General features: G+C 43.7%; 1 protein-coding gene across 2 annotated transcripts in view; it reads right to left on the bottom strand.

Moving 5' to 3' along the window:
• RYR3 (ryanodine receptor 3) overlaps positions 1-26,742 on the bottom strand; it is a 693,107-nt gene that overhangs the window by 559,306 nt on the left and 107,059 nt on the right. For both annotated transcript variants that reach the window (XM_033952387.1, XM_033952388.1), the window contains exons 7-10: positions 24,401-24,506; positions 20,093-20,180; positions 8,869-8,943; positions 7,071-7,227 (exon numbers count right to left, since the gene is read on the bottom strand). In XM_033952387.1, coding sequence (XP_033808278.1) covers positions 7,071-7,227; positions 8,869-8,943; positions 20,093-20,180; positions 24,401-24,506 — 426 coding nt within the window. The remainder of the gene's footprint in view (positions 1-7,070; positions 7,228-8,868; positions 8,944-20,092; positions 20,181-24,400; positions 24,507-26,742) is intronic.

Genomic DNA, 26,742 nt, shown 5'->3' with positions numbered 1-26,742 from the left:
GCCAACTCCTACTGCCGCCTGGACAACTGCCCGCCCATCATCATGAAAGCAGCTCCTGCTCCCTACAAAGCCATGCTGTTTGACTGGATTTCTCAACAGATGACTAGCAGCGAATTCCCTAAAGATCTCGGCCACATCCTCATCAAACCCATCCTGAAGAACCTCAAAGATCCCATTTTCTCAGCCTCCAACTACAGATCAGTTGCCAAAATCCCCTTCTTCACCAAGCTGATGGAAGGTATAATAAACACCATCCTGACAACTACCTGGAAAAGTTTCTAGTACTACACGAGTATCAATCAGGATTCTGCACTAACCACAGTACAGAAACCACCTTAGCCTCCATCGCGGATCACATCTCTCACACCCTCAGCACTGGGAATCAGCACTAATACTCCAATTTGACCTGAGCAGAGCATTTGACGATATACTCCTCAGCTGCCTAGACACCATCGATATCTCAGGCCATGTATTCAATTGGTTCAAGGGATTCCTGAAAAGCAGATCCTACCAAGTCATCAGCGAACAAACCCTCTCACAATCATGGTCCAACCACTGTGGCATCCCTCAGGGTTCCTCTCTCCCCAACACTCTTCAATCTATACATGGCCTCACTAGGCCGTACACTATCCAAACTGAACCTCAAATTCTACATCTATGTGGATGACATCACAATAATTATTCCCCATCTCTACCCTTTCAACCAAATCCAAACTCCTCATCTCTTCAGTCATAGACCAGGTTACACACTGGACAAAAAACTTTAAACTTAAACTAAATCCAGAAAAAAAACCAAATTCTTCATGGCCTTCCCACCAAACAGAGCCATTGAACCCTCAATCGACCTAAACAGAACAAAATTCATCATCAACCCCACAATAAAAATTCTAGGATTCACTCTCGACCAACATTTGACACTTGAGGCCCATAACAACATCCTAATAAAAAAATGCATTAACATACTGTGGAAAATACACACACTAAAGCTTCTCTTCGACTTCATATCATTAAGATTGCTAGTTCAATCCCTCATCCTAGAATTTCTAGATTACTGCAACATCATTTACCTCGGATCCCACAAGAAATCCATCATGAAACTGAGGTTAATCCAAAACACGGCGGTACGTTTGATGTTTGGCCTGAAAAAGTTCAACTATATCACCCCTTACTTCAAGAAACTTCACTGGCTTCCGATCGAGGCAAGAATCATATTCAAATTCGGCTGCCTATACTACAAAACACTATCCGGCACTGCTCCAATCTACCTCCTGAGCCACTTTTCCCTATAAGACAAACCCCACCTCTCCAGTATGCCTTTACTTTTCACATTCCCTACGCCCAGTGGCGTACCTAGGGGGTGGCGGGGGGGGGAGGGCCGCCCCGGGTACCAGCCCTAAGGGGGTGTTCCCGGCCTTGCCGTTCAGTCCCCCGCCACCCCCGAAGGACCGCTCGCCCCACTGACCTTCCTGCACCACCTGTGAAGCAGCCCGCAGCAGGATCGCGAAGTCAGCGTCAGCATCCCTGCGCTGCTTCCTGCGCCGCGATCCCGCCCCTCCTCTGACGTCAGAGGAGGGGCGGGACCGTGGCGCAGGAAGCAGCGCAGGGATCGCTGACGCTGACTTCGCGATCCTGCTGCGGCTGTTCATAGGTGGTGCGGGGAGGCCAGGGGGCGAGCGGTCCTTCGGGGTGGGTCGGGGCATCAGGCCTTCAGGGTGGGGCGGGCGGGCAGGCAAGCAGGCTTTCAAGGGGGAGGGGGTGACAGGCAGGCAGGCAGGCCTTCAAGGGGGGACAGGCCTTCGGGGGGGGGTGCAGACCTTCAAGGGGGGCAGGCAGGCCTTCAGGGGGGTGCAGGCCTTCGGGGGGGGTGTAGGCCTTTGGGGGGTGCAGACCTTCAAGGGGGTGCAGGCCTTCAAGGGGGGGAACAGGCCTTCAAGGGGGGAAAGGCAGGCAGGCCTTCAAGGGGGGGACAGGCCTACAAGGGGGGGGGGGACAGGCCTACAAGGGGGGGGGGGACAGGCCTACAAGGGGGGGACAGGCCTACAAGGGGGGGGACAGGCCTTCAAGGGGGGGTGCAGGCCTTCAAGGGGGAGACAGGCCTTCAAGGGGGGGGAAAGGCAGGCAGGCAGGCCTTAAAGGGGGGACAGGCCTACAAGGGGGGGACAGGCCTACAAGGGGGGGACAGGCCTTCGGGGGGGTGCAGACCTTCAAGGGAGTGCAGGCCTTCGGGGGGGGGGGGGGCAGTCCTTCAAGGGGGTGCAGGCCTTCAAGGGGGGGAAAGGCAGGCAGGCAGGCCTTCAAGGGGGGGACAGGCCTACAAGGGGGTGGTACAAGCCTTCAAGTGGGGGACAGGCCTTCGGGGGGGGGGTGCAGACCTTCAAGGGAGTGCAGGCCTTCGGGGGGGGTGGTGCAGGCCTTCAAGGGGGTGCAGGCCTTCAAGGGGGGACAGGCCTTCAAGGGGGGAAAGGCAGGCAGGCAGGCCTTCAAGGGGGGACAGGCCTACAAGGGGGGGGAGAAGCTACAAGGGGGTGGGACAGGCCTTCAAGTTGGGGACAGGCCTTCGGGGGGGTGCAGGCCTTCAGGGGGTGCAGACCTTCAAGGGGGGGACAGGCAGGCAGGCCTTCAAGGGGGGGGACAGGCCTACAAGGGGAAGGGACAGGCCTTCAAGGGGGGTGCAGGCCTTCAAGGTGGGACAGGCAGACCTTTAAGGGGGGACAGGCCTTTGGGGAGGGACCATGATTTAGAAGTACACGGAGGGAAGGGGGTGTTCAAAGAGACATGCATATGCCAAACTTTGGAGGGGGGGGGAAGAAATAATGGGTCTGAAAATAGAGGAGAGGGAGAGAGATGATGGACCATGGGATTTAGGGAGGGAAGGAACAGAAAGGGAGAGAAATTGGACACAAGGGATGGTGTGGAGGAGGGATAGAGATACTGGATAGGAGGGTAATTAGGAAAAGAAACGGAGAGATGGTGGACTCTGGGATGGTGGGGAAGGAGGGAGAGATGCCGGATGAAAGGGTATTTAAGAAAAGGTGGATCTGTGGAGGGAGATGAAAAAAAGGAAAGATACCAGACTTCCTGGGAAGGGAAGGGAAATGGAAAGGGAGGACAGAGTTAGCAGATGGATGGTTAGCATGCAGAAAGAAGGAGACCCTGGCAAGCAAGTTATCAGAAGAAAACCAGAGCCTTGGACCAACAAGATTTGAAATATAACCAGACAACAAAAGATAGAAAAATTAATTTTATTTTCTGTTTTGTGATTATAATATGTCAGATTTGAAATGTGTATCCTGCCAGAGCTGGTGTTGGACTGCAAACGTGAGCTAGGATTTAACAGAGAGAGGAAAAGTCCTTTTTGTTTCTTTATTTTATTTACACCACAGCGCCAGTGTGGTTAGGAGAAGCCAAAGGGGGTGAAAAAGCTATAAAACCCACCAGGAGTTTTGAAAAAAATCACCCAACTGGGCAGGAAAATCGAATTGAAAAACCAATTCAATAGGGCTGAATCGAATCAAAAATTTTTTTCCTGTATCTGGCAGCATTAGTTTGCGCTACTGTCTTAGACTTTAGGACCTGGGATTGGGGAGAGATGGCATCCTCAGTACTTTATAATGCAAGTGAACCGAGGATTTGGTCAGACTTTTGAAGGGTCTGCAGGAAAAAAATATTGTATAGGCCGGGGACATGAGACAGCAGGAAATGGGAACTTTTCTTCCTTCTATTTTTGTGAATGGAAAGGCTGAGGATGTCAGAGAGGTCAGTTAAAATATGTGCTTTATAAGAAAATATAATAATGTGTTTTATAAAGTTTATAGCATAGCTGGCCTACCCAGTGAGGTGTTCCTAGTGGTGATGGTGGCAGCGTGTCAATGTGTTGAGAGGAAGAGGTGGTCTGGGAAATTCTGCTGAGCAAACTCCGGGCCCATTTCCACCCCCCAGTTAGTCCACTCCACTCAACTGATTCACACACTGAGTGGGTCTTTGGGTGTTGTTTTGGGATCTCTTCCAGTGGTTTATCTCCTTCTGGTCCAAGGAAGGAAACTTTGTTATCCTTAGCATTGACCTACAGAATATGTTTGTAACAGCGCTGCTTGTGTGGCATTAGGCTATGTAGTGATCGAAAGAAAAAAACAGACCTTTGCACATTTTTGCACTATATGGTGGGTGTATGAGGAGATTCACATTTCCTGCACAGCTAAGTCCATGTGAAGTTACCTTGTGCTGTATTTGACATCTAGCAAGGTCTCTGTTTGAAAGGAAAGATCTAAACTTAAAAATGAAGTGGCCAAAAGTTATGGTAAAAGCAGATAGTGTAGCTGGTTTTAAGAAAGATTTGGACAAATTCCTGGAGGAAAAGTCCATAATCTGTTATTAAGACATGGGGGAAGTGTCTGCTTGCCCTGGATCGGTAGCATGGAATGTTGCTACTCTTTGGGTTTTGACCAGGTATTAGTGTCCTGGATTGGCTACCATGAGAATGGGCTACTGGGCATGATGGACCATTGGTCTGACCCAGTTAGGCTATTCTTATGTTATGTTCTCATCTGTAGGGGCCTTTGTTTTCACTTCTTATTTTAATGTATTTTTTTTCTGGGAACTTATCAGTGTTTTTTATAATGGGAACAAAAATGGAAGAGAATTAATGTGTGTGGAATGGGGGGTAACTAATTTCTTCAGCTAAATAATTCAATCCACTTCAAACAGACATAGGAGAACTTGTGCACCATTCACACACCCTCCAACCAAAAACATCAAAAGAAAAAAACTGTTCGACAACCTCCTAGCCATTCGAGCTGCAACACTCGACCCCCAACTCTACAACCAATTGATATCAACCACAGACTGCAAAACCTTCAAAAAGAAATAAAAACCCTTCTATTCAAAAAACACATAAAACCGAACTAACACAATCAGAACTGTCCCAAGCATCACCTGCAACTACTCCATATGTACTTCTAATGTCATGACAATTTAGACATAATTTATGTTATGTTATGTTTGGAATAATGGTTACATATATGAGGTTCAATAAAAGAAAATTTTCACTGCCTGTTTCTATTCTGGCCATTTATTCCATTTCATGGTTATTGCAAAAAAAAAAAAAAAAAAAAATTTTTTTTACATGGGGGGGGGGTGTCAAAAAATGATGGGCCCCGGGTGCCACATACCCTAGGTACGCCACTGCCTACGCCAAGAAGCTGTCATTTCAAGAGATTCCTGGACCGAACTCTAGCCTTTCAAGCAGGAATCTGGAACAACACCCTAAGTGGCCTCCTCCTGAACTCTCTGTCATATCACTCTTTTAGAAAAGCACAAAAACCAACCTATTTGACAAATTCATCTAACAGCCCCAGCCCAGCCATTTTCCCCTCCCAACTATCTTCCCCCATGCCCCACCCCAATTCCTTAGCTACACACCCTCCCCACACCTGAAAAACCCCAGTTTGCATAATCCCCACAACTCGCTTAATCCCACCCCAATCCCAATGCGTATCCTCTGCTTGCTTGTTCCCACTCTAATCCAATGATGCATTCAAAGGCACCTCTCTTTATCCAGTGCCGTTTCTCTTTTATTGCTATAAGCTCTACTTGTTTGTTCCCTCTCTTATCTAATGCTGTAATATCTATGTCTAACTATTCGCATAGTAAGATCACTATACCCTGTTATTATTGTACACCGTCTTGAACTGAAAAGGTATGACGGGATATAAATAAAGCTATTATTATTATTATTATTGCTTCCAAATCCACCAAAAAACACTGTCTCCTAACCCATGGTTTTTAAATTTTCTCAGGTATCTCTCATGAGGGACTTTGTCAAAAGCATTCTGAAAATCTAGGTAGACTATATTTTTAATTTATTTAAAAAAATTATATTCTATACTATCTACTATCCTAGACAGATCACAACTGAAGAAATAAGTCTGAAATAATAAAACAATCACAATAAAATATGATTAATGTCATAATTCAAAAATATAATCCCTTCTAGTCTCAGGCATCATTTTCAAAGGAATTCAGTGCTCTATCCCAAAGATCTTCAATCTCTTTTTAAAATCATCAGTTTTCTTTATTGTCCTAATCTGGAGCAGCAACGCAATTCACAAGATTCACCAGCTATATAAAAAATTGAAGACCTATATGAGCAGGTGCTGAAAAGTTCTCAGCCCAACCAACCAACTTCCTAAATTCTGAGCATTATTTTGCCACTTTAGCTGAAAAGAGTGTTATCTTATTTCATTAAGTGCTAATTTGCAGAAATTAAATTCTATGTTTTGACACTGTTTCAGAACAAACAACAGAAGACAAATCCACCGCAAGTGCAGAAGCAGGACAACAACAACAGAAGAGACAAAAAAAGCAAGGCAAATTCTTTGGTGTTCAACAAATTTATTAGGTAGACTCAACACAATTCATGTTTTGGCCACTAGGCCTGCATCAGGAGCCTTAAGTGCAATCAAAGGGACATTGAATATATCTTTTGTAAACCGCATAGAACTTCACGGTTTTGCGGTATATAAATTGTTATTATTATTATATATGGAGAAAATGAATCCTTATTGAAAACGCCTGTAGAATAGTGTCAGTGCATGTAATTAAAAAGTGAAATCTTACAGTCAATTTTTGCTACAAATTTGTGTTGGGTTTTACTAAACCATGGAAGAGCTTCTTATCATGGGCCAGCAAGGTATATGCTCCGACTCTCATAGGAATTGAATGAGCGTCGGAGTGTTTACCTCGATGGCCTGCGGTATGAAACTCTTCCATGGAATAGTAAAAGAAGCCCTTGATTATTAAAACATCCAAGTCCCACTTTATGCATTTATTGGACATCTTTCTGTTTTGAAAATGAGATCCTAAGATGTCCTAGTTATATGGATAACAGCTAAACAACAGGGTTTAAAAACTGACCTAATTTCTCAAATGTCAAATTATAATTGCCAAATTACATCCTGATCTTTGACTTCAATCTATACCCTGACGTATTTAGCACTCTACTCATGGAGAAATACTAAATTACAGAAAGCCTCATATTTGTAACATGACTAGAAGATTTTCCGCATCATTACCTTGGATGGTCTAAAACAAAATGCAGAGCATCCTGTGTCTGACTTAGACTTGTCTTGCAGCATGAGACCCTGATCTTCAGCCAGCACCAAGTACTGTCCTGTTGTAATATGTCGAAGTCGAAAAGGTTGTCCCCATCTTATGTGACTTCCACTCCAACTGTACAATAAGAACAAAGGGAGTTGTGAAAATCACGCCGAATACTGGGAACTTAATCTTGATCACTCTATTACACTGATGTTGGAAACACAGTTCCAAATATCATTGTCCAATATCTAGAAGCAGTTCTGTGTTAGCAAGGGTGCCAACTGCATAATTGCTTTTTTTAAACAAATAGAAGTACGATATATGGACGCAGGACTTAGGGCGCCTTTAACAAAGGTGCGCTAGCGTTTATAGTGCACGCTGAATTGCCGTGTGCGCTATACCTGCACTATGTGGCTAGAACTAACGCCAGCTCAATGCTGGCATTGGCTTCTAGCGTGTGCAGCAATTCAGCGCACGCTAAAACCGCTATCGCAGCTTAGTAAAAGGAGCCCTTAGTGATTATATCATGGAAATAGTGATTATATCACGATTGTTGCTGTTGTCCGGGTCTTGCTGCGTCTGGATTCTACTTACCCAGATGTATAGAGACTCAGATAACAGCAATAATCATGACATCAGCCGTGGAAGCCAAATATAACATGATTATAACATGATCAAATTTAAGTGCGGAACACTGTGCGCATGTGCCAGAATGAGATATTTATTGTGGCAACCCCTGAAGAAGGCATTTTATTGTCAAAACATGGGTCCATGTTGAGTTCTGTGAACACATGAGATGATACAATAAATTAATTTAAAGATACCAGTCCAGGAGAAGAGTCATCTTTTAATCCTAATTTTACTTTTTTCCTATTCTTTTATATCATACTCTTATCTCCCTTAAACTCCTTTCTCTTGTCCAATCTTCTTACTCTCCCACTTCTCTGTTCCCTTCCTAAGTCTATACTCTCTGCCCTTTGCTATTCTTGTGCCCTGAGCTTTCCTCACTCTGCCTACTACCCCTTCCTCCCTTCTTTTTTCTTTCTTTACACTCTACTGTCCTCATTTTTCATCCTGGACTCTCACCCTATCCACTTTCCTATTTCCCTCCTGCTAAACTTTCCCCTCCGTTAATAAACTTACTCCAACCTAAACCTGCCCCCATCAATATTTCATTTTGCCCCTTGTTGCCCCCTACTCTGTCATCATTTGATCATGTCACTCCCCTGCTAAAAAGTGCACACTTGCTACCAATCCCACGCCGAGTGTGTAGGTTGGGTTTTGCTAGGTCAGGGGTGTTGGGAGTACACTAGACATAAAGGACATGCGTTTTTCTTTTGGGGGTTTGATGGGGGGGGGTCCACTCGGGTCAATGAATGGAGGGAGATTGGGGCTGATGCAGCTGCAGGGGGTTCTCAATGCAACCCCAATCACTGCAGTAGATAACTAGCAGTGTGTCCCTGGGGTAGACATTACACAGCTCTGCATTGCTGCAGGGTAATTAATAGGCTCTTTTTCATACATTTTAATATACTGTGTGCTGATGTCTACCGCAGCAATAAACTTCAGCGCAAAAACTCTTTTTATATACATTAATGAACAGGAAAGCCGCTCATTAATGCCATAGCTTTCTGCGTTAGCCTCTGAGAGACAGACATAATGAAGAAGAATAGAGAGATAGAGTTAGATAGAGAGATAATATAAGAGAAATAGACAATAAGAGCAAGTAAAATAAGTATAAATGATCAGTGAAATAAATACTTTGTTGCTCACCTTATTCGAAGGGGCTCCACTCTCCACAAAGACCGTGCTCGCACGCAAGCTCCACCTGCTTCATAAGAAACTCTCCTAAAGATAGAAAGCAAAGGCTTTTCTTAGGAATATAGATCAGCGCTGAAATGTAGCAGAAGATGCTGCAGTCAAGGCCTTAATTCAGAGATTAAACTACTGATTTCTAATCTTGCTTTTTAGGCATGACTTAGGATTCCAGTTTCTAGCATTGCTTTTTTATACATCTTTTAGCCTGACAGATTTCTCCAGGAGGCTTTGGGACCATGAGACTTGACTTGATACTACTAAGGGCAGGATTCTCAAACCTTACTGTGCCTTTAACGATGGTCGCTAAACTGGTTCCAGCTGGTGCCAGTATTTTACCAGCCGATTATCAGAATGGCTCACCGTGTTTTTTGCGAGCTTCTAGCAGACTCTGTCTCTACCATGCAAATGTAGTACAACAAGGTCATTAATATTAAAATGGTAGTAAAATGGGCTCATTAATATTTAAATGAGCATACTGGGTGATTCTCTATCATTACCGGATGATTCTCCAACCTCGTTGAACTATATTTGCAGGCAAAATTTCCAAGAAGGGTCTAAGCTGCCATTGCCTTACTTTCTGTCAGTGACTTAACAGCTTAGACCTCCCCTGCAAATTATTTTTAAAAAAGACCTCTGATTCTTCCCTCCCTCCCATCGACCCCCTCAGGGCCATTTGATGTGATGCCCTCCTCCCCGTTCGGCAGGAGGGATGTCGATTTCCTCCTGCCGCCAACGTTCCCCACTTCTCATTCAACCCCATGACAGCCCCCTTACCTTTTTTTTAAAATTCTTTATTTATAATTTTTTACATTTGACAACCTTATTAGTCAAAGTAAAGAAAAATTACACAGATATAAAGAAAAAGAAAATACATTCACCACCAGTGCAATAATATCTTGCACTATTTAACAAGACAATAAAACAATTCTATGCAATGTTAGTCCACAATAATTGAGGGTGAAGCTGATTCTAGACTGATATTATAACACTAGTGTTTAAGCCCGTTACATTAACGGGTGCTAGAATATATGTCTGTCTGTCTTTCTTTCTTACTTTCTGTGTCTCTCCCTGCCCCTGTCTCTCTCTTCTTTTCTTTCTGTCTTTCTCCCTCCTGCTGTCTGTCCTTCTTTCTTTTTGGTTCTCTCTCTGGCACCCTGTCTGTCTTTCTTTCTTTCTGTCTCTCTTCCTGCCTGCTGTCTTTCTGTGTTTCTGTCTTTCGTTCTAATGCGCTGCCTGCCTGCCTGTCTTTCTGTCTCTCCATGGCCCCCTTCTGTCTCCCCTCCCCCAAAGCAAACCAAGATTGCTCCCAGGCCCCCTTTCCCTCTCCGTCCCCTCCACTTCCCTGTGCAGCAGCAGCAGCATTTCCCTCCCACCCTTCCCTGTGCAGCAGCAGCATTTCCCCCCACACACACACTACCATGTGCAGCAGCAGCATTTCCCGGCCTTCCCTGTGTAAAAGCAGCATTTCCCCCCCACATACACACCCTTCCCTGTGCAGCAGCAGCATTTCCCATCCTTCCCTGTGCAGCAGCAGCATTTCCCGGCCTTCCCTGTGCAGAAGCAGCATTTCCCACCCTTCCCTGTGCAGCAGCAGCATTTCCCAGCCTTCCCTGTGCAGAAGCGGCATTTCCCCCCTCTCCACATGCACACACTTCTCTGTGCAGCAGCAGCATTTCCCAGCTTTCTCTGTGCAGAAGCAGCATTTTTCCCCCCCCCCCACACACACTTCCCTGTGCAGCAGCAGCATTAATTCCCGGCCTTCCCTGTGCAGAAGCAGCATTTCCCCCCCCACACACACACACTCACACCTCCCTGTACAGCAGCAACATTTCCTGACCTTCCCTGTGCAAAAGCAGCATTCCCACCCCCACCCCCTCACCACACACACTTCCCTGTGCAGCAGTAGCATTTTCCAGCCTTCCCCGTGCTGAATCGGCATTTCCCCCCCCCCCACACACACACTTCCCTGTGCAGCAGCAGCATTTCCCAGCCTTCCCTGTGCAGAAGCAACATTTCCCCCCACACACACACTTCCCTGTGCAGCAGCAGCAGCATTTCCTGGCCTTCCCTGTGCAGAAGCAGCATTTCCTGCCGCCCCCTTCCCAGCCGCCGCGTTTAAATTCTGAGAAAAGCGCTGTACCGCGCTACTGCTGGCTTCGGGGTCTTCTATCTACTGCGACCAACCCTAGCGGAAACAGGAAGTAGTCAGAGAGGGCGGGCCGCAGTGGACAGAAGACAGCGAGACCAGCGTTAGCGCGGTGAAGCGCTTTTCTCAATTTAAACGCGGGTGAGCCAGCGAGAAGGAGGAGGCTTTGGCGGTGGTGGTTTTGGCGCTGAGTGAGGGCGGGAGGGGGGAGCCGCAGGCTATGCTGTTTCTCCGCTTTCCCAACTGTCTGGCCGCCACATCCGCACTCCTGCTGGCCATGGACCTACTGATCACAGATCAGGGATCACGGAAGCACGCAGGCTAGCGTTTTATTATATAGGATGAAACTTATTAAAAGGAAAAAAAAGGATAGGGCTAGGCAGTCCCCTTACTGAGCACATTTCTGGAAGTAGCAGAAACACATCGACATTACACTTGCCCTTTGGCTGAAATAAATTTTGATAACTGCGGGGGCTCAAAGAAAACATAATGGTTTTCTTTGATACCAAAATGAACTTACAAGGGTATCTCAAAATGAATGTTGCCCCTAACTGCACTGCCTGGGGTCTCAAATTTAGAAATTGTTTTCTTCTCCTCTGGGTAGAGCGAGATACATCTGGATTCATCCTTATAATATATGTCATAAAGGGAACATCTTTATACTTAACAAAAAGCTTAAGCGTCCAGTCCCTTTCTGAATCTAAGGCAAATTGTACCAACAATGTAATCTGGGCCTCGGTATCCGACCTCTCTAGGAATTTTATTAAATCCAAACTATCAGCAGATAAATTCTGCTGGTTGGAATTTTGAGATTTAATTCTCCTCGGTAGGTAATCAGGTTTTGAGAGAGGTTGGTATGATGGCTCAGGTACCTTCAAAATTTCTTTTAGATATTTTTTTAAACATATCATGTGCCTTGATGGAAAACACTTTTGGAAAATTAATTATCCTCAAGTTACATCTTCTAGTAGAATTCTCCAACATTTATAACTTAAAGTGAAGGTTTCCACTGTCTCTAATCCAAGTTAACGCTTGCGTTTCAACAGTTTTTAGTCTGGTCTCATGGTCTTCCTTCTTGCTTTTCAAAGATGACATCTTATTCTTTAAATCCAAATTTTCTGAAAGTACCGTCATGTAACGCAAAGAAAGTTGCTGTATTTGTGTACCCAAAGAGAGTTGCATACTTGATATTGCCTCCCAAATTGTCTCCATATTGAAAACCTTGGCCTTTATAGAGGTGAAACCTCATTTCCAGTACCAGCTGAAGGAATTAAAGTACCTGTATTCATAGCAGTCACATCCGTCATAGAAATAACTTTGTGAGCCTGTTCCTTCCTTCTCACCGATTGCGCTGATAGAATAGGATTATCTAGCCCCTGTCCAGAGTCGGAGCCCGTACTCTGTTGAGTCAGCACAAGAATGTCACAGGCCGGCTCTCTCTCCAACACTCCCTCCGTTGCCTCGGGGCAAATTGGAGGACTGCGCTCCTCCGAAGACAAGGTGGCGCCCTTGAAAGAGAGATTACAAGCCTGTGGGTCTCTCCACGCCGAGGATTCTCCCTCCAATTCCTGTGTTCGGGTCCGTCGCTGCAGAAAGGCATCCATCGGTCTGGTTGGAATACTGGATTCCTTCGGGATAACCCGAAGTTTGGATTTTCTCTTTACCATAAGGCAAATATAGAAATAGTTTTAGTGGAAAAAAACCCAACGGCGTCTCCATGCAGACTTCAAGCTGCCATCTTCGGTGAGCTCCACCCCTTGCAGAACAGAGCCCACTTACCTTTAAATTGAAAGACAGCAGGAGAGATGCCCATTCCCTCCTCCCCAACAACCCAATTCCCCCGTACCTTTAATTTGAAAAATGGCAGGAGAGATGTCCACTCCTTCCTGCTGCCGGCTTCTTCTGCCCCCCCCCCCCAGACAACTCCCCAACAGCCCCTGCCCCTTGAAATTGGAGGATGGCCGAGGGATGCCCGCTCCCTCCGGTCAGCAGGCCTGCCTCTTCAAAATGGCAGACCTTCTCCTTCCTGGTGCATCCTGGGGTGCCTAAGGCCCTGATTGACTCAGGCACCTAAAACCCCTCTCCCCTGGGCAGGGCTTTAGGCACCTGAGCCAATCAGGGCCATAGGCCCCTCCCAGTGCATCCCAGGATACACAGGGCACATGCCGTGCTGGCTCACCCTCAGCTGTCCATTGCTTTCCATGTGCTTGCAGATGCTGTCCTTGACCAGTGATTCCATCATCTTTCCCGGAACCGAGGTCAAGCTCACTGGCCTGTTGTTTCACGGGTCTCCCCTTGATCCCTTCTTGAAGATAGGTGTGACATTCGCTATTTTCCAGTCCTCCGGGATCTCCCCAGTTTTTAAGGATAGGTTATAGATTTGCTGGAGCATAACTGCTATTTCGTTCCTCAGTTCTTTTAGCACCCTTGGGTGGATTCCGTCTGGGCCTGGTGATTTGTCACTCTTTAATCTGTCTATCTGTCGGAGGATATCTTCTTGGCTTACCTCTATTCGCTCTAGCTTTTCGTCCTGATCGCCACTTATGATTTCCTAGGGTTCTGGAACATTGGATGTGTCCTCGCTTGTGAAGACCGACGAGAAGAACTTGTTTAACCTTTCGGCTACCTCTTTTCCCTCTCTCACCACTCCCTTCATATTTCCATCATCCAAAGGTCCCACTTCCTCCCTCGCCGGTTGCTTCCCCTTCACGTACTTGAAGAATGGTTTGAAGTTTCCCAGTTCCCTTGCCAGCCTCTCCTCATATTCTCTTTTTGCTTCCCTAACCACCCGGTGACATTCCTTTTGATGTTTTTTGTGTTCCTTCTGGTTGCCCTCAGTTGGGTCCTTTTTCCAATTTTTGAATTATATTTTCTTGTCCCTTATCACCTTTTTCACTGCGTTTGTTATCCACACCAGGTCTTTTGTTCGATTCTTTTTGCACCCCTTCCTAAACCTGGGGACGTACAGGTTTTGTGCTTTGTGCACCGTGTGCTTGAGTAGGGACCAGGCTTTCTCTATGGTCTCCATCTTCCCTGAGCTGCTTCTGAGTTTCTTTCCCACCATTTTTCTCATAGCATCGTAGTTCCCTTTTCTGAAATTTAGCGCTGTCGTTGTGGTTCTCTTTACCTTTGATGTTCCTACTTCTAGTTTGTACTGGATCATATTGTGATCGCTGTTTCCCAGTGGCACTAATACTACTACCACCCTAGCCCGTTGAGGATTAGGTTGAGAGTGGCATCTCCTCACGTTGGATCCTTGACCATCTGCTCCATGAAGCAGTCCCTCACAGCCTCCAGGAATTTTGTTTCCCTCGCGCAGTCGGAGTGTCCGATACTCCAGTCTATCCCAGGGTAGTTGAAATCCCCCATCACCACCACACTTCCTCCTTTGCATTCCTGCCTCAATTCAGCCTCCAGATCTTGGTCGTTGGCTTCCGGCTGTCCCGGTGGGCGATAGTACAGTCCCAGTTTTATGTACACATTTCTATTGGTTTATGTGGGCAGCTGAGATAAGGATGCTGCAGAGGCAATATTAATTGCTCCTGGGAGGAAGTAGTCTCAGTCAATGCACAATAGTAATCCCTAATATCCACAGTAAGTTTTGCAGTTACTGGGTTTCAGAAAGTACACTGCTATCTGTGACTTTCACTTTTGGACAAGAATTGTCACTTCAAGGATCTGACTGGGTGGAAGTGGGAGAGAGATAAATGTGAGAAAAAACTCTTAAGACCAGATTCTCAAAACTCACTGGTAAAATCCAGTGAGTCGAAGTAGTGGCCCTAATGAGAGCAATTTTTATTTTACGGATAATTATCAGCAAATTATATGCATGCTATTTGTGCAAAGAATTGCCGGTAAAGAGTGGGAGGAACTGTATCTGGCACTTGCTCAGAAGAGCAATCATTAATCACAGCTCCTCCCTTCTGTCAAAGCTGATCTCCCTGCCCCGATCAACTGAGACACAGGCCTCCCCAAGACCTGCTGGCTCAGTTGATTAACCATCAGGGAACGCTGCAGAAAGAAAAGTCCCCTCTCCCACTGACACCCTCCTCACCTACCGCTGCTTGGACCCCCACACCCTGTACAAGATTGGCAGGATGCCTACTCACTCCTGCCGCCACTGCAGGGGTCCTCTGCCCCCCCCAACAACCCGCTGCCCCCCCCCCTCCGACAACCCGCTGCTCCCCATATATTTAAATTTAAAGGCAGGAGAGATGCCCACTCCCTCCTACTGCCGGTGTTCTTCACCTCCCCAAACAACCCCCTGACAGCCCCCCTGCCCCCATACCTTGAAACTGAAGGATTGCCGGAGGGATGCCCACTCCCTCCAGGTGGCAGGCCCTCCTCTTCAAAATGGTGAGTCTTCTCTTTCTTGGTGCATCCTGGGATGCACTGGGAGGGACCAGGCCCTGACTGGCTTAGGTGCCTAAGGCCCCTCCCCTTGGCAGGGCTTTAGGCACCTGAGCCAAGGAAGGTCGTGCCTTACGAACTTATTGCACTTCTTCGAAGGGATAAACAGCCAGATGGACAAAGGGGAATCCATTGACATCATTTACCTTGACTTCCAAAAAGCCTTCGACAAGGTACCCCATGAACGGCTGCTTAAAAAGTTGTGGAACCACGGGGTGGAAGGGGATATCTATCGATGGATTAAACACTGGTTGGAGGGCAGGAAACAGAGGATTGGAGTAAAGGGCCAATACTCAGACTGGCAAAGGGTCACGAGCGGAGTTCCGCAGGGGTCGGTACTGGGACCGTTCCTGTTCAATATATTTATAAACGACCTGGAGACGGGGACAAATTGTGAGGTTATAAAATTTGCAGATGACACCAAACTCTGCAGCAGGGTTAGAACCACGGAAGACTGTGAGGACCTCCAAAGGGACCTAACGAAACTGGAAAAATGGGCAAAAAAGTGGCAAATGAGCTTTAACGTAGAGAAATGCAAGGTCATGCATGTGAGGAAAAAGAACCCGATGTTCAGCTACAAAATGGGGGGATCATTGCTAGGGGTAAGTAACCTTGAAAGAGACCTAGGTGTGTTGGTGGATACAACATTGAAAGCATCGGCACAATGTGCGACAGCCTCAAAGAAAGCAAACAGAATGTTGGGTATCATCAAAAAGGGTATCATGACCAGGACGAAGGAAGTCATCATGCCGCTGTATCGTGCAATGGTGCACCCCCACCCGGAGTACTGTGTCCAGTACTGGTCACCGTACCTCAAGAAAGACATGGCAATACTTGAGGGAGTCCAAAGAAGAGCAACTAAATTGGTAAGGCAACTAAATTGACAGGTTAGAAAAGCTGGGGCTCTTCTCCCTGGAAAAGTGGAGACTTAGAGGAGACATGATAGAAACCTTCAAAATCCTGAAAGGCATAGAGAAGGGAGCCACAAATACAAGGGGGCACTCGGAGAAATTGAAAGGGGACAGGTTTAGAAGTTCTTCTTTACTCAGAGGGTGGTGGACACATGGAACGCGCTCCCGGAGGATGTGGTAGGGCAGGGCATGCTTCAGGGGTTCAAAGAAGGTTTGGATAAATACCTACAGGATAAGGGGATTGAGGGGTACAGAAAGACATAGAGATAGGTATAGGAAAGGCAGGGACAGATAGACATAGAGATAGGTATGGGAAAGGCAGGGACACTTAGCAGGTCATAGACCTGATGGGCCGCTGCGGGTACGGGCTGCTGGGCGCGATGGACCTCTGGTCTGACCCGGCGGAGGCAACTCTTATGCTCTTATTTGGTTCAATAGATTACCTTTAAAATTATATTTAGTGCTAAATTGTTTGAATGCCTGTTAACCTACAAATTAACACAAATTCTTGTAAGTCAATTAACATGCTAAAATGTTCTAATATACAGTATATCTTCAACAGTAACCAAAACTGCTGCTTTCTATAATAAATCTTAGGTTAGACTTAAAACATCATAGTACCGCACACATATTCTCCTACAAAAGGAGTCAGTGATTGTGGCAGGTTTCACTGTTGCCTTAATGCAAAAACTTTTGCATATATTTGCAATCTTTTTTAGATCTTTTTTCTTAATTTTATATTAAAAAAGTCACAAAAGATGCTCAGAAATCACCCTAAAATGTCAACAAAGGGAAATCAAAAACTATTGCATTTGCTTAGCAGAGATTTACATATAAGTTCCTAAATCAGATCTTCAAAATTATGCATTTATTTATTTATTTTTAAAATTTCTATTCCACTTAAAGCCTAAGCAGATTACAGTAAAAACATATATAAACCACTACATACAGTCACATAACAAGAAAAACAATACCCCATCTTCCTCTTCCTTACAAAAATCTTATTACACCAGTTACACTTAAAAACATTCCATTGCACAAATAAATGAGTTTTCAATTGTTTCTTAAAAGGCCTCAAGTCCTTATACAATCTCAAACAACCTGACAAATAATTCCACAGATTTGGACCTGCTACTGAGATTGCTGTTGTTTGCGTTCTCTTGTAGTATTGGCATATACCGCCTCAATGTCTGCGCCAAGTATAGAGCAATGGTCAGACCACACTTGGAATACTGCATCCAACATTGGTCTCCATACCTAAAGAAGGATATAAAAATGCTCGAGAGGGTGCAGAGACGAAGCTAATAAAGGACATGGAGAACTTGGAATACGAGGAACGACTTAAGAGACTGGGATTGTTCTCCCTTGAGAAGAGGAGACTGCAAGGGGATATGATCCAGACTTTCAAAATACTGAAAGGAATCGACAAAATAGAGCAGGAAAAAAAAATTATTTACAATGTCCAATGTGACACGGACAAGAGGACATGGGCTGAAGCTAAAGGGGGACAAGTTCAGGACAAATATCAGGAAGTTCTGCTTCACGCAACGAGTGGTGGACACCTGGAATGCTCTCCCAGAAGAGATAATTGCGGAACCACCGTTCTAGGATTTAAGGGTAAATTAGATGCACATCTCCTTATGAGAAGCTTAGAGTGATATGGGGACTAAAACTATGCCAGGGTACACCTGGCGGGGCCTCTGCGTGTGTGGATCGCCGGACTTGATGGACCTAGGGTCTGTTCCGGAGATGGCACTTCTTATGTTCGTATGTACCACCCTATAGATTACCTGATAAACAATTGTCAGGACTTTGAATTCAATCCGCAACTGAATTGGTAACCAATGTAGTTGTTTTAACACTGTCGAAATATGCTGATTCCGAGCTATTCCTGTGATCATTGCAGTTGCAGTGTTTTGCACAACCTGCAATGCCTTAATTTTAGATTTTACAATATCTAGGAACAGTGAATTACAGAAATCCAATTTTCTAAAATTCCCCTGCTATATAGCTATTATCCTTTCCATTTTATAAATGTGAAATTTTAGAAAATTTCAGGAGATTTGGGAGCCATTAGCAAAATATTGTAATGATTGAATATTATTTTTCCCCTTAAATTAAACATCCAGGAGGGGGGGAAGGGTTTTTTGATTTGACTATTAGATAAGGTATTTAGGAATGGGGTTTATGATAGGTTTCTTGAAATTAAAGAATGTATTTGATTAGGGGGAAGGGGGGATAATTTTTGATATGGAATTTAACAAAATATTAAGGGCTCCTTTTATCAAGGCACAGTAGAGGTTTAACGCGCAGAATACCACGCGTTAAACCATCTGCCGCGCTAGTCGTTAACACCTCCATTGACGAGGCATTAGTTTTTTGGCTTGCCGTGGGGGGTTATCGCGTAAAGAAATGTCTGACGTGCTAACCCCCGTAGCGCGCCTTGCTAAAAGGAGCCCTAAGTGTTGTAATTGAGTTTTAAATGCTATACATACTGTCACACTTATTGTAAGTTTTTTAAAAAATGAATAAAGAATGGGGAAAAAAAAGAAATCCAATTTTCCAATGTATGAACAATTCTTCAGTTTGGTAACTTTAGAACTTCATGACTTCGGTATTCACATAGGAAGGCAGTGAGGCCCTGATTCTATAAATGGCATCTAACTTCTAGGCGCCATTCAGCACAGTTGTCAATCATCTGCTAGGTGCCATTTATAGAATCACGTCTAGGTGCTGTTAGGCGTTGAATCCTTAGGCGCACTGCCTTTTAGGTCAGAATTTTCTAGACCTAAATGAAAGCACCTGTCAATGCACGCCCAAACTCCGCCCTGAATCAACCCCTAACTATGCCTACTTGCCTCAGGTAGGTGCCTCAGTGCAGATGCCTACCTCAAAGCGGTAGGCGCCTACTGAGTTAGACGCTTTCTTTATTTTTTTTTATTTTAAAAATTGTTTTTTAATGGTGTTTTTGAATATTAGCGCTGATTAAGCAAATTAAAAAAATTAAAGTTAGGCGCCTAAATCGACTAGGTGCGCATTTCCAACACCATTTATAGAATTTGGGCCTGAATGCGTAATTCACTTATTCATATTTCAGTTACCACTATATATGGATTGGTACGGTCACCAAATATACAGTACATATATTTAGTGGCATTTAGCTTGAAATGGTGGTCACTGAGCTGAAACCCACAAAAGACATGCATATGTGTTGAGTCAGTGGATGCCAGTTTGTTTGCTCTATTAAAGCTTTCCAGTTCAATAACAATGGTGGTTCTTTCTGTTGCATGTTTCAAATATAGTGGAACCTTGGTTTACGAGCATAATTTGTTCCTGAAGCATGCTCATAAACCAAATTGCTCGCATATCAAAGCGAGTTTCCCCATAGGAAGTAAAGGAAACTCGCTTTGATTTATTCTACCTCTTCCTCCCCTCCCCCCCCCCCCCCCGAGGCTACCGGCGCTGCTCAATCACATATGACTATATGACGGTGGTTTTAGACATTCTATTGTAACGCAATAGCACAGTAAATGACAGCAGAAAAAGACCTTCACGATCCATCCAGTCTGTCCAACAAGGTGGCCAGAGCTGCACCCATTACTCTCTGCAGGCCCCAGTCACTGCTGTTCAAATGCTGCTTGTGAAATCACCCCCATGACAACCATATAGGCAGCCAAACAAGATGGGGATGATACATAATTGTGTCAGTTACCTGTTCATTGCATCATTCTGATCAGAGATCGTCAAACACTCATCATGTCCATGGAAGAAACGAACAACATGTCCTCCAAGTAGAAATCCTATAATAGAATAATATTAATTTTTAGTTCATAAAAAGCAAGCATTGGAGGAGTAAGACCTAAACTGTTTTCTTTTTAGTTCTAATAGATTTTATTGAAAATGATTATGTAAATGTTACAGAAATATAAATATCCATTTAGTAATATATCAGGTTATCACAACAGGACAGCCAAGTATTCGTAAAATTCTGAATTTTCTTTCATCTTATTTATGCAATCATTCTTACCCATTTTAACAATGCAGATTATATTTTGAGCAATTTTCCTGATTCTATCTGATTTTTTCGACTCCTTCAGAATTACATAGCTACAGTCTTGTATCCATGCTTTCCTTTTCTCTCCCAGATTCTCTTCATGAGGAAGTACAACCTATGTAAACTCTACTTGGTATTGATTTCCTTGCTTATCACCTCTATCCATAAACCCACACTACTCTGTTGGCGCCCCATTTTTATCAGACATCCTCTTATTTTTCTCTGGGATGCTTTCACATTTGGGGGGAGGGGAAGAGGGAACAACTTATTCAAAATGTTCCTTCTCTTCTCCAGTTAAGCACAAAGCTTAAAAGGTATAGAGGGGCATAATCGAAAGGGACCTCTAAGTACGTTTTCGTCTAAGTCGCAAGTCGTTCAAAGTAAAAAACAGCCTAGGACACATTTTCGAAAAATACGTCCAAAAATTTTTTTTGTTTCAAAAATCATCTAAATATACATCCTGCCGATCTGATCGTCCAAGTCACTATATCATCCATCTTTATACCACATTTTCATCCAAGTCAAAAACGCCTAGAACAAGCCCTGCTGAACATGGGAGGAATCTGCAAAGTGATGGACTGAACACCCAGACATGGCACCTAAATAGTGGGGTACCTTACAGGACACTGCTGTGAACTTCACAAAAAGGGTGCCATGTCTTCTCCTCACTACAGCTCCCTTATAGGTCATGGTGAGTCCCCCAAACCACCTCCAGAATCCCCTAGACCCACTTATCTACCACCCTAATAGCCCTTAAAGCTGCAGGAGCTACTTATATGCCAGTAAAAAAAGATTTGGGGGGTGTATAGGGGAATGCACATGTTTAAGTATCAAGGCAGTGATTACAGGGGCTTATGGGCCTCTCCATGGGTCCCTAACCCACCCCCAAGATGGCTTAAGTCGCCTCTGTGCTGGACGACTAGGCTTGCCTATGCCAGGCTGCCAGGTGATGATGGTCTGGAGGCTGAATTTTAAAGGTGTGATTAATATTTTTATGGGGGGGGGTCGGTGATCACTGGGGTAGTGTGTGGGGGTCTGTTTTCTGTATTTTCAGTGCTTATCTGGTGACTTTAAGTGGGTTTTTGTGACTTAGACCATGCTTTACCATCTGTATCTACACTCTTATCTACACTCGTCACCTCTCACTTAGATTAATGAAACTTGCTTCTTTTGGATCTTTTACTCAACCATTTCTCTCCCCTTCAGAATTCTGCTGCACATCTTACATTCCACGAGTGTTGCCATTTTCACATAACTCCTCTTCTCAAGTCACTTCATTGGCTCCCCATCCATTTCTGAATACAGTCCTCCTACTGACCTACAAGTGTATTCACTATGCAGCCCCTAAATATCTCCTCACTTATCTCCCCCTATGCTCCCCCCACTATCCTGTGAACTCCATCCATCAGATAAGTCCTTCCTATCTGTACTCTTCTCCTCCACTGCCAGCTCCCATTAACTATTTTTTTGTGAGGCCCTCCAAGTACCTACAAATCCCAAATGTGGCCTTGCAAAGGGTTTGAGTTTGAGACCACTGACATACAGTGTGTTGCAATATGTCTTCATATAGGATTACTTACTGATGCTGGTGAAGGGTTGAGGGATTGACTAGGCAAAAAGGTAGGTTTGTATATCCTAAGTGGATTACGTTCAGGTACTTTATTTTATTTCCTTATCTGTCCTGGTGGGCTCAAACTCTATCTAGTGTACTTGGGGCAGTGAGGGGATTAAGTGACTTGCCCAGGGGCACAAGGAGCAGTGAGGGATTTGAACCCACAATCTCAGGGTTCTAAGGCTGTAGTTTTAACCACTGTACCACATACTCTCTTATAAGATTCTTATATTGTGTCAACCTATAGTTTGTGTCCAGTGACTAACAGAACTGCTAATATATCAATAGGCCTCAAAATACCAATGGATCAATACTCCTAGGGAAGAAATTTCCTCCCACTAGAGTCACAGTTATTGTCATCGGCCTAATGCCGGAAAAAAGCCTGAGAAAGTTTTCTGGCTTAAAAAATGCTAATGAAAAAGCTTCTATAAGTCATTGAACACAAATTTCTTATCTTATCTTAGAGAGTTACTTAGCTTCATAGCAGTGTTCCAATGTCGAGATCCGCTACTTCCACGAAAATCAATCGATGATTATAATCCACAATTCTCTCAATGTAGCATAAATTCAATGTACCATTTCCCATCAAAAGACCTTGGCAATACCTTGTTTCGCAAATTGCTGTGTCAGGAGAATACACTCTAAACTAGCACACATGGCTCTGCGTCTATAAAGGCGCCATCACTGACATCCATGGATGACACCATGGATGTAGGAGTCAACAAACAAGATTTAAAGAGACAATGTAATTTGATCAAGTTCATGCAAGATAATCAAGGTAATTCTTCATCTTATCTTCATTCAAAAAGAAAGAAATAATTTTCTCTTCTCTTGAAAAAAAGCCTTCCATTCTATTGCTGCATTTAAACCATACAGTTCAACCGTTCTTAATTAAGTGGGATTTTGAGGCATACTTGATAGATATATTAGCAGTTCGATTAGTCACTGGACACAAACTATAGATTAACACGCTTGTTTGATATTTTATTATTTTGTATAGTGCTTTCCCCTCCATTATTATTGATAGTATAACATAATTCAGTTAGAATTTCGCAGTCTTCACCTGTTGACAGTTAAGAGTTCTTTTATACCTCATATCAATAGGAAAGAGAACAGAAAGGGAGGAGATCATGCTGTAACTGAGAAATGTTGCCTTTGAAAAAATTACAATGCCTACATTTCCTAAAAAAACAAATCTTGCTTTGACACCCATAGATACAACTTCTGTTATCAGCATTCACTAGGTGCTGAGAGTTACTCATCTGATGCCTTCCAATATATATATATGATATACAGACAATTACATTTAATAAACTCTTGCAAAATGACCCTCTGGGCTGTTGTCTCTATCAATATTCACAGTCAATACATTTCAAATCAAACATCACTTGTAACTATCCTACAGGAGGTTGGAGGGTCCACTAGACTATCCCAGCCATTGGGGTATACCCAGCCAGTAATGATTTCAGGAAACCAATAATAAGCATACATAAGATAGATTTGCATACAGTAGAAGCTGTGAATGCAAATCTCTCATGTATATTCATTGTAGAAATCCAGAATACTTGGCTGGCTGGGTGTGCCCCAAGGACTGGGTAAAGAACCATTCCACTAGACTATCAGGGATTTTTTGAGTTGAGTCAGGGAGACAGAAACATCTCTGGTACATGGGGGATAAGGGCATGAATGTCCTTTCTGAGGTGGAGGATAGAAGGATTGGAGGATTTTTTTGAAGGGGGGCTTTCTTTTTTTTTTAATGTCTTCCTTCAATGCAAGAGTCAATCACCACTCATGCTCTGATAAATAATATTGATTTCATATAGGTTAGATCTTCAATAGATGTAAATTGCTGAAATCTTTGGTCTACCTAACAATAATAGCCACGTTTAAGGATTAATTTTCACTGACAGGAAGGGAAACATTTTTGTCTCTTCAGCAGCTAATAGCTGCATACTACCACCATGGCGTGTGCTGTTTGTTCTGACATCACATACCTTTTTAAGAAACCATTAGTTTGCTACATTGAGAAGTCATAATTGCGCATTCAGCCTATATCAGAAATCATGAGCTAAACCATCAACACACAGCTCTAACACAAGTTTTTTGCATTTACCCCTCAAGGAGGAGCTCTCCATTCAGTGGTAACTGGAAGACTTATCTGGTTATCCATAAATTGATTTTATTGAATTATACACTTACCTAGGCCCCTGTGCTAAATGTACTGATTTAAAGATTACATGGGGTTAGGCTTGGTGGCTCAGGGCACTGGACAGTCATCCTGAATCTCACCCACTAGGACTGGCCTGCATCTGAATTCTGACACCTACTTGTCTAGAAAATATAAAATGCCAAACCTTCAGCGATATTGCTGCCTGAGCATGTAGGGTGGACATTCCATAGAGTCTGCATGAAAGAGGCATCTACTTGGATAGATTTCTTTCCATCTGAGAAGGAGAGATGCTGCAAGAGACAAAACCGTAAGCTGAGAAAGTGTGACAATGTTTTGTTGTAATTTTTTTAAATATCTTATTAAGTTAACTGTAGTAGAGCTGCATTCTGTTTATTAGTGAGGTAGCCTCTACTTTTTATTGAAATATTGGCCAATATTTGGGGTTTGTTTCTACCACATTATTTCCTTTCAGTATTAAATCTCCTTACTCTTAAGTGAAAACAATTATTTACCACCAAATTAATCAGGAAGGTTTTAGTTACTTCTGCTTTCTCCATTTTTTTAATATCTCCTTGCCTTGTCAGTGTATGGCTTAGAGGGAAATTATTTTTTTAAAAAAATTTTCACCTTGTACATAAGTATATTTAAGAAACTGGAAGTCCTCAGACCCTCCTAGTAAGACACAATGAAGCATTTTATCATTTAATTTAATGGTGATGAAAAGAATAAGTGAAGAATTGAATTTTGGGCAACAGAAGTCCTTTCAAAGCACTTGGGAGTAGAGAATGACACGGTGACAAAATTCATCACCGTTCCCGTCCCGCGGATAACCACGGGAAATAATCCCATGTCATTTTCTAGTGTCTATTTCAACCTCAGTCCTTCTACACCAGTATTCTTCAAAGCAAAGCTTGTGGGTCAGTGGTTGTGGCCATTCATACTCTGATTCTTCCCTCTCTCCTTAAAGAATGACATGAAGATGGTTTCCCGCGTTTATCCACGGGGACAGGAACGGTGATGAATTTTGTCACCGTGTTATTTTCTACTTGGGAGTCTTACTGAGAGACCTTTACTATGCTGAGTGAGAAGCCTGGTGCTTAATAGGCACAGTAGCTCATTTTCTAATAGGTGCTTTTCTATGATACATTTTTCCTTTTTTAATAATAATAACTTTATTCTTTTATACCGCCATAACCAAAAGTTCTAGGCGGTTTATACTAAAAAAGAGCTGGACAATCAGCGAAATACAATAATACAGTAAAAAAAATACAAATATTTGTAAAATAGAATTTCAACAATAAAACTCATCAAGTAATAAACTTATCGAACAAAGTGGTCTTAATTAATTTCCGAAAATTGCAATAGGATAACATAGCTTGCTGAATACATTTACCTAACCATGATTGTTGCCTACCTGCTTGAAATGCTAGGGTCCTATCTAAGAAGGTCTTATATCTACAACCTGGATTGTTGGGTGGGGGGTTGTAGGAGTGATTAGGCTGAGGGATGGAAAGGATTTAGTGCCCCTTTTACAAAGATAAAGTAACGAGTACCAGCACGGCAAATGCGATGCGGCCCATAGAAAATGAATGGGAATTGTCACATTTGCTGCGCGGGCCTCCCTACTGTGGCTTTGTAAAAGGGGCCCTTCATAAGCTGTTTTCTCTTTAAATAACTGTATTCTCACTGAGACAAGCTGGTCTTGAAGAAAGCCTAATCTCATTGGGTTTTCTATAGGGATGTACATTTGTTTGAAAGGACGTGGCAAATGTCAACAATACTTCCCATGTCGTTTCATGTGGCCAAAAGTCTGAAAGGTGTGGAACGGAGCAGGTAGATATTACAAGGGACATGGAGGATTGGAAAAGAAGACATGGATAGGAGAACTAGGGGGATTAGAACAGAGGTGGAGAGTAGATTTAGGGGTGCTGAGTAAAGGAATCAGGGGGATCAGAAAAATCAGGTGTATGCAAGGAGGGCTTATCGGACTGATAGATCAACTTATGCGGCTATCAGCGGATATAAAGTCAGGACCAAAATGCATGTCTTGTGTGGATCCCAACTGAATATCAGCTAGGACCTGCATAAGTACTGGCAATAACTCCATGCCAATCATGCTTTCATATGCAATACCTGTGCCCTAGACTAGCATTTAATATCCAGTCTAATTTAGCCAGTAGTGGTCAGTGTTAAAAGAATGTTGACCACTGTTGGCTAAAAACAGTAAAAGTTTTTATCTCAGGAAAGTTGATTCTCTTGTGAAGTGTCTTTGCTGAATACCATCTTTCTATTTAAACTTTATCTTTTTGACAATTCTCTGTTTTCTCCAGGATCCATTGCCAGATCATGTGGTAAAAAGCAAACAACATAGCTGGATTTTAAAAAGATTTGGATAAGTTTCTGGAGGAGGAAAAAAAAATCCATAAACCATTACAACTTTTGGAATCTGTTGGATACATATGACCTTGAATAGACCACTGTTGTAAAAAAGATACTGGGCTTAATGGACTTTTAGTTTGGGCCTGC

The sequence above is a fragment of the Geotrypetes seraphini genome, chromosome 7 (genome assembly GCF_902459505.1).
Source record: "Geotrypetes seraphini chromosome 7, aGeoSer1.1, whole genome shotgun sequence".
In the NCBI taxonomy this organism is placed as follows: Eukaryota; Metazoa; Chordata; class Amphibia; order Gymnophiona; family Dermophiidae; genus Geotrypetes; species Geotrypetes seraphini.
Note: the sequence above shows the minus strand (reverse complement) of the source record. Positions and strands in the feature narration are given on the sequence as shown.